At 50.0% G+C, this 8,642-nt stretch overlaps 1 protein-coding gene across 3 annotated transcripts; it reads left to right on the forward strand.

Moving 5' to 3' along the window:
• Positions 1 to 8,219, forward strand: LOC124465431 (transcriptional activator MN1-like). Of its 3 annotated transcripts, none has more exons than XM_047017202.1 (2): positions 1 to 4,655; positions 6,871 to 8,219. In XM_047017202.1, exons 1-2 carry the CDS (start codon positions 1,070 to 1,072, stop codon positions 6,933 to 6,935), a joined length of 3,651 nt encoding a protein of 1,216 aa, XP_046873158.1. In that variant the 5' UTR covers positions 1 to 1,069; the 3' UTR covers positions 6,936 to 8,219. The 3 variants fall into 3 exon arrangements, with proteins under 3 accessions (XP_046873158.1, XP_046873157.1, XP_046873159.1); XM_047017201.1 differs by lacking the exon at positions 6,871 to 8,219 and adding an exon at positions 5,198 to 5,911; XM_047017203.1 differs by lacking the exon at positions 6,871 to 8,219 and adding an exon at positions 5,178 to 5,289.
• Positions 8,220 to 8,642: the final 423 nt, after the last annotated feature.

An 8,642-nucleotide genomic window follows, 5' to 3' on the forward strand; every position in this document is an offset into this window, starting at 1 on the left:
CGCGTTCATCTCACACAGCGCCAAGCGGCAGACCAGAGTGAGATCTATCTGCGAATCTCCCCCGGCTGGAGTAGACCACACCAGACTCTGGAGCAGAAGTGCAGATTAGAGCGAAAGGGAAAGAGTAGCTTACTATTGAGGTTTAGCGCTGCCTGCGCTGTCGGAAGGCATGCGCCCGGGACCGAGTGAAGGATGTTGTTAAGCCGCTCGGAGGTGGTGGAGTGTGGGTAGTGCGCTCCTGAGGCTCGGGGACAATATCGCGTAAAAGCGGTCCTTCGGTACCCAACTAGTCCATGTTTCTCCTCTTGTGGACTTTGCCGATGAGTGTTTTTTGTCAACATGTTAAGAGAGCGTTATTTTAATCGTTGAAAGACAACTGTTGGACATAGTTTTGGTGACTGCAAACTACAACCAAGATACATTCTTGGAACGGTGCAGGTTGCCGGCGGATTTTATTTTGCGTCTCCAGAATGGGATCTTCTTCAGCAGACATTCGAAACTGGCCGTTCTTAGACAATTGAATGTGAACTGGAATAATATGCTTGAAGAGGAGATATCGCTACTAAATCTTTTTTTTTGTTGAACATTTTATTTCATAAAGTAGAAGGTTGTTTTTTTTGTTGTTGCAAGTTTTGAACGAAGAAATGTGCGCATATAGAACTTGGAATATGATAATGAACCAGAGTCACTGGTATTGAGAGTAATTTCTATTTTATACAGTTTGTGACCTTAAGGAGAAAATAAGGAGCAAGCTCGCCTGTGCAAATAGCCTACACGGGAACGAACAAGGACACTACCTGCGTGCGTCTTCAGACGGCTTCTCCGCTCCCTTACGCTACAGTAAAGTTGGAAAAGGCGAATAAAACCCGAAATACATATTCGGTGAGTGTGTACACGTGAAGTTTTCACAACACAATTCTCCATTGAACCTAGGAAAATAGTTAATATCTGTCTGAAAGCATATCGTCTCCTGGCGATTTTTTTTTCTTCTTAAATCATTCGGAGACGGTTGGGAAAGCAGAGACACGCTCAGACGGCCGATGTCATGTGGGATTGATAGTAGAGGAGTATGTTTGGGCAGGATCAGTTTGGTTCTCAGATTAATAGCAGAAACCCTGGCCAGTCAGAAAGAAACATAAACCAACCAAGACTGAACATGAGCTCCCATTATAAAAGCCCCGGCTTTCATTCCGGTGGCCCGACGGGAGCCGTGGAGCCGGGCATGGGCCCGCTGAACGAGCCCCCGATGCTGGGGCTCAACATGAACATGAACGGGGAGCAGTACGGTGGGTTTCACCCGCGGGGACACTCGGACATGCATGCGAGCGGCGGACTTCAACAACAGCCGCAACAGCAACAGGGACCCATGCATGGATTTTTTAACAACCAACAACCTCATCAAGGCCACCCTCACGGCCATCAGCCTCACCCCCACCAACACCACCCTCACTTCGGCGGGGGCTTTGGAGGCCCTGACCCAGGCTCATCCTGCCTGCATGGCGGTAGGCTAATGGGCTACAACAACAGTGGCATGGGACCCCAGCAGGGATTTGGAGAGGGCTTTGACCCCCTATCTGAAGGCCAGGCAGGGGACGGCTTCTCCCAGCAGCAGCAGAGATCTGGAAACATGCCCGACTTCCAGCACCACGGCCCCCCTAGTGGCAACCATGCAGTCCCTGCCCCCTGCCTCCCCCTGGACCAGTCGCCCAACCGGGCAGCATCCTTTCACGGCCTGCCCTCCTCTTCCTCCTCCTCTTCCGAGTCCCACGGCTTGGAGCCTCGTCGGATGCCCAACCAGGGAGCCGTGGAGGGTATTGAGTATAATTTCCCCGGCGAGCCCCCGTCAGGACACTTTGACGTTCCTGTGTTCTCCCCCTCAGAATCCGATTCTCAGTTGCCCCATTTCGGGGCAGGAAGGCAGGTGGCTGGCGGGAGTTTCCCCGGCAACCCTGCCATGCCTCGGACCCCTGGGATGCAGGGCATCACCAAAGGGCACCAACAGCCTCCCTCTCAACCCCCGCAGCCCCCGCCCGCCCCCCAGCACGGGGTGTTTTTCGAGCGGTTCGGTAACGGCCGTAAGGTGCCTGTGGGGATGGAGGGCCCGGGGGTAAACTCCAGACATCCCCTCATGCAGCAGCAACAACAGTCTGGATTGATAGCCCGGCAAAACTGCCCCCCTGGCCTCCCCCGGCCCCCTCAGCCAGAACCGGGTTCCTCCAATCCTAACATGCTGGATGGTGGGGTCATGATGCCAGGCCAACACAACCAGTTTGAATATCCCATTCACAGACTGGAGAATAGGACCCTGCACCCCTACGGAGAGCCCATGTTTAATATGCAACAGCCGGCGCCCCCTCCTCCCTCCCAGCAGCCCCCCAACCAGAGGCTCCAACACTTTGACTCTCCCTACATGAACATGGCTAAAAGGCCCAGGTTCGAGTTCCCCAATGCGCACAGCGGAGAGGGCTGTGGAACGTGGGGCGGGGGCATGCACACCCCTCAGGGCATGGAGAACCACCTGTCCCCTTCCTCCTACCCGGGCCTTCCCGGGGAGTTCACCCCGCCCGTGTCCGACGGGTTCCCCCCGGGCCCACTCCAGCACGCCGGGCCAGAGCAGCAGTCTCTGCAGCAGCGCCAGAACGCCGCCATGATGATCAAGCAGATGGCGTCTCGGAACCAGCAGCAGAGGATGCGACAGCCCAGCCTGCAGCAGCTGGGTCACCACGGCGACGTCCCCCAAGGTCCCATGGTGCACGGGGGCCCGGTAGGGAGCATGCCCCAGCCCGGCTTCGACCGGGAGAATGGAGGACGGATGCCCGGCTTCGAGGGGCACATCCCCCACGTCACTCAGGAGAATGCCTGGTTCCCCGGGTCCCACCCTCCGGGGGAGATGATGGCGCGGCGCATGGGGGGAACCGGCGGCGAGGCCGGTGCCCACGACATGGGTCTGCCGCAGAACGGAGCTGGCATGATGTTCAGACCGGGCATCAACGGTATGGGCATGCAGGAGCCCATGAGGATACCGGGCGAAGGCCACGGACAGGCCCTCCACTCACCCGGCATGCACTCTCAGTTTGGGGGAAACATGGGCAACCTATCCCAGATGCAGTCTCCCGGATCCGGGGTAGGGCACCCCAACGCCCCCCCTGACCGGAGACCGGCCGACTTCCCAGCACCGCCCATGGGAGCGCAACCAACGTTTCCCTATGGGGGGGGCAACCGTCAAGGGCCTCCACACAGCGCTCCTCAGGGTGTGAACACCTCACCAGGGAGCTACCCTCCGCAGTCTGAGTTCCCCCCTGGCCAGCGCTCCTCCGTCAGCAAGCTTGGGGCCCTCTCCCTGGGGAACTTCAGCAAAACCAGCACTAAAGACAATGTTTTTGGGCAGAGCTGCCTGGCGGCTCTTTCCACGGCCTGCCAGAACATGATCGCTAGCCTGGGGGCCCCCAACCTCAACGTAACGTTCAACAAGAAGAACCAAAACGAGGGCAAGCGAAAACTGAGTCAAAACGAGCAGGACATTAATAGCAGCACAGCCAATGGGACTGGCAGTGCTGTGGCGCCTGAGTATTTTCAGAGCGGCACTTCCCAGAACAGCCAGATGCCTGGCACCGGGAATAGCAGCGTTAAGCCTGCAGGTCAAACCCAGACGTCGCAGGGGGAAGCCAGTGCCCTCTCCCCAAATTACAACATGGACGCTACCCCATGCAGTGAGGGGAAAGCAACAACAGGGAGCGGGAGAGGGAGAGGGAGGAGGAAGAGGGAGAGTGGGCATGTGAGCCCTGGGATTTTTTTTTCCTCTGACAACGGCAACCCTGTTGTAAGTCCAGGCCAGCAGACACCATCAGCTGGCGTTGGGGAGAGGGGTGGGGGGACGCCCCACGAGAAACCCCTCCCGTCCCCCTCATGGGGAAAGGGAGGCGACCTGATGCTGGGGGACCAGCCTGACCTCATGTCCTCTCTGGACAGCGGTATCCACAGCGTCACCAAATCGGACGGGAGCTCACCACGCGTCGACTTCCCCGATGACGTCAGCGCTCACTACAGCAACGAGGACGAGGTGTCCTCCAGCTCGGACGCCGGCGGAGGCCTGGCCTCCAAGCCCAGCCGCGGCGCGCTGGTGACCAGCTCTCCCAAGCTGCAGAGGGGGGAGCATTGCCTGATGAACGGACAGAAGCCCATGGGCATGGGCCTCACCAATCACACTACCTCGACGCCAGAAGGCTACGGACTGAGCGGAGGTGGGGGCACCGGGGCCAACGGAGGGGGTCACCCAGGCACTCCCGGGATGGAGCAGGTACGCACCCCATCCAGCACCTCTGGCCAGGACGAGATCCACCCTCTGGAGATCCTGCAGGCCCAGATCCAGCTGCAGCGCCAACAGTTCAGCATCTCGGAGGACCAGCCTCTGGCCGTGAAGAACGGCGGCAAAAAAAACGGAGACTGTCCGTCCCAGAACGGAGACAATGAGCTGGCGAGCTGCAGCCCAGACGCTGGGAAGAACTCAATGGGCACTATTGACCTTGACACACTGATGGCGGAGCAGCACGCCACCTGGTACGTGCCCAGCGACAAGGCCATGATGGATGGGGCCGAAGATGACAAGGCCATGGCACCCTGGGAAAGAACAAAGGGCCAGAGCAACGGCAAAGAAGGTAATTGAATGTGATATACAATCATGGTGGTCGTTACTGTCCATTATTTCTCAATTGTTGTGGCCTGATAGGAACATAGCTACACGTACTAGCGTTGCCACAAAATTATTTCGTAGTTCGTTTTTGATTGGTTTTCTACGGGACTATCGTTTAACTCCTACAAGGGTGTGTGTGTGTGTGTGTGTAAGCTTGCATTAATTATCCGTTGGGTGTACTCTTTATTATTCTTCTGTGTGGTTGAAAGGAGCGCCGTAGTCTTTGACCGCAATGTGAGTGTATTAAACTAATGTGCGGATTTTGGGACGCAAATGTCAGTTTAGTATTCCTAATTTTGAATAATTTGTCCGGGATTCAGTCTGTCAAGTTTTTATTTGAAGTATAGAAAATACATTTAGTTCATTTGTAGCATTGCTTTCAGTTATGAGCATTGAAAACAAAAATTGATGGAATTAGAAGTCATGAAGTCAGATATGCGTGTAGAAGAATGCAAAATTGATATTCGGTATTGCTGTTTTGAAACAGCTCCTGCCTTTTCCCTGCAGTGTGTTTTATGGATTCCTTCGTCTTAGAGGAACTTCAAAAGAACAGCCCAAGAAAAGTAAACATTTCCTGTGGTTCTTTATCTGGGTGTTCAGGGGGAACAACTACACTGAGAAGATTAATCGTTTTTTGAGGAGATGCGTTTTCGCAGCGGGGTTCCCCTTCTTTGGAAATACGTTTGTTTTTGTTATTACCATGGGATTATGCGGATTTGAAAAATTGAATTGATTTTAGATTGAGGATAACAGCATTGGCTAAATGGAAATACAAATAAAATTACCTAAGACCTTTAGCCATTTATTTTGTTAAAGAAAGAAAAAGAAAGAAAAAGACATACAAAACTTCTAGAACTAATTAGAATTCCACAGTAAATAATAAAATAGATGTATGAAATGAAAGGGTTGCTTACTTGGCAACCTCTAATGATGATAACAATATATTGATAATACAATATAACAATATGATGGGCCTATGATAAAAAAAAAAACAATCATGATATTTTAAATACATTCTATGTTGTATAATATTCAATCGTTGTACGCATATTGTGCTTTTCGAGGTCAAATTTGAAATTAAGTTTAGATTTATGGCGAATTATTAGTGGTGAAACATTTATTAAAGCCATATATGGAGGAGCATTGTAAATTGTACCAATGCACTTTCAATTTATCTGCGTGATTATGGTTATTGGAACATCTATCCAGACATTTTTGCTGTTTTTTTATAACAATCAGTATAAAATAATAACATAAATAATGTACTTTGTAATGTGATATGATTATTATTATTATTTCCGTTATAATTGTAATCATGTTTAGGCAACATAATATTTTATTAGTAGGCTATTGATATTATAATTTTTCAATAATTATTAGTTGTAGTTGTAGCAACAGTATTTTTAGTAGTAGTATTCATCATGTTTTGTAATCCTTCGTAATTTTGTATTAAGAGACAAAATGGGATAAATTAGAAACGTTACGATGTTGGCTGCTTGTAGAAATACGGGCTTTACAATTGTATAGACAATTATATTATATCTTCAAAGTAATTGTCTTTACAGCTGAGCTTAAATGTCAGTGTTTAAAATAATTTATTAGTTTCAGTGCAATAACCCGCTGTTTATTTTTTTTTCTGAGAACCTTTCATTTTCCATCGAGCATAGGCTTTTAAAATGGCTAGTCTGTGCTGGAAAAGGCAAGGCGAGAGACGCGCATAATTCAATGGCCACGGCCGTAGACGAGCCACCGAAACCGTTTTTTTTTCTTCTTCATGTGAATAGGTAGCCCCCAGCGCGTATTCAGTGTCCCTTTGTTCTGTCTAACTGCGGGAGCTGCGAGGGGAGGGGGAGCGCAGGGCACGGAATCTGGAGTCAAGACGCATTGTTTAAGAGGCGGCGCAGTCAACCACACTATCCATATTATGTAGCCAACCGTCTGGTTCATTTTTGCAAGGACGCATCCGAAGTCTAGCTAAGTGCTTTACATTAATCAACAGGCAACACATAACAGCACTGTCCCGACTTCCTGAATAGCTTGAGCATAAGTATATCTCCTGCTTAAGTATATCTCCTGCTTGGGCGGATCTAGGACTTATCTTTATAGAGCAGGATCAGAAACTAGGTCCAATAAACACAAGTGTGTGTCTATAAGCTTTTCTTTACTTTAGGCTACTTAAGTTCTGGCAGGAACGAGGACAGGAGATGTGACCAATTGCCTTGCAGCTCTCTCGCCACCAATGTAGCGTTAAGCAGGTGAGACTCAAACCCGGGTGTTCTGTAGCACGCGGCCCATCTGTACTCTGCATCTGTCCATGTAGGCCTTACATTAACCTGGCGAGTGTTCAGTCTTCGCTTTCCACACATCACTCCCGTCTTTGGGCTACATCTCGCTGCTTGCACACAACGCTCGCTGTTGAGGCGCGATCGATAGCTAGTTAGCACAAATCACTTCTCTTGACAGTTTCTCATTTGAGTGCTGCACATGAGAAGGGGCGGCGAATTTGGGGGGATTTTGAGACGGAATCAGAATGCCTACATGGAAACCTAATAAATAGTGCACCACCAAGGATAAAAGTCAGCTGAATTTAAGATCAACACAAAGAAGTATAATGACCAACTTTTAATACAAATCACAATCAATAAATACAGACAACATAGCTAATTATATTAATATGCGTGTCTCATACTATAATTAATTTGATCATGTGACAGTTTCATGTGTGTTTCCGACAGATGTGCGGACGGTTCTGTTAGTTAATCAACATCTGGTGAGATGTTAGGGCTTAGAGACACAAATACAAGGAGCGAGAGTGGTTGAGTAAACCAGTTTTGTAGACTTGTGTTTTTAGGTAAAGTTGGGTTCAATAGCCCGGTTTAGCAGGCAGTTGGTCAGGGGTGTGTGTGGATGGGGGTGGGAGAGGAGAGAGGTGTAGTGGTGGACATCTGTTCTTCAGCCTGTCAGTCAAACTGCTGGTCAGACAGGTCTTGAGTTAGGAGAAAAAGAAAAAATCCTGTTTGCAAGCTTCTGCAAGCTTCCATTAGTGTCCAGTAGCATTCACAACGCTCTCCGCGACCAACTCTATTTACGTCAAGAATGCAAACACACCGGACGTAGTGAGATGTCTCAGTCTGGTGGGTGAAGTGGTGCGTTTCCTGTGTTCCTGTTTAGCCTGTGTCCTTGCTAGCCATGCTGTAAAAGGCTCCTTAGGGCCTGTTTCAAGGAATATTCTCCAGTAATGGCCCCCGCTGGACCCACACTTGGCCCAGTCTGTGTGTGTGTTAGCGTGTGTGTGTGTTAGCGTGTGTGTTTGTGTTAGCGTGTGTGTGTGTTTAGCATGTGGCTAAAACTCTTCACCAAGGTCCAGTAAAGTGTGTTGTGGATGAGGGGTCTGGATACAGAGAGGCCTTCACCACCCCCACACAGACACGGCGCTTGCCTTGTCGTCTAGAACAAACTGGCGTAATTCACGAGCAACTCAGCACGTGGGTAAACAAAACCCGTCCATATATTTGTGACGATTTTCTTTTCCTATTTTTTCTTCCCCCTCCCCCCCCCCCCCCCCCCCCCCGCCATCTTCATGTTAGTGTTTGTGTCTCGGTCCGGAACTGGACGTTAGTTTTGAGGAACGTCCACGCTGGTGGCCGTAGGAAATGATCCTGTCAGTTCGACCGGCCTCTTCCGTCTATGTGTGGACCACAGTTTGAACCACATAGCAGGGTGAATGTTGCTGCTCATACCCTTATATGTCTCTAACATGTTGATACACTGACTGGAAACTAGACTTAGTGGACTGGCTTAAACCATTCTTGTTAGCGGACTGGTTAATCCAATTCAACAGGCATATTGGCATTCCGGCTAAATAACTGTCATAAGAGAGTTCTGTCACTGCCCACCTCTGTTCATCTATTAAAATCAAACTTATCATATTGACATTTCCTATAACAACAAC

The sequence above is a fragment of the Hypomesus transpacificus genome, unplaced genomic scaffold, assembly GCF_021917145.1.
Source record: "Hypomesus transpacificus isolate Combined female unplaced genomic scaffold, fHypTra1 scaffold_495, whole genome shotgun sequence".
NCBI classification, from domain to species: Eukaryota; Metazoa; Chordata; class Actinopteri; order Osmeriformes; family Osmeridae; genus Hypomesus; species Hypomesus transpacificus.

Bases quoted from the DNA above. Each gene is read 5' to 3' on its own strand.
- LOC124465431 (XM_047017201.1), top strand. From the start codon at position 1,070: ATGTTTGGGCAGGATCAGTTTGGTTCTCAGATTAATAGCAGAAACCCT. The intron at 4,656-5,197 runs GTAATTGAATGT...TTTTCCCTGCAG, and splicing joins CCAGAGCAACGGCAAAGAAG to TGTGTTTTATGGATTCCTTC.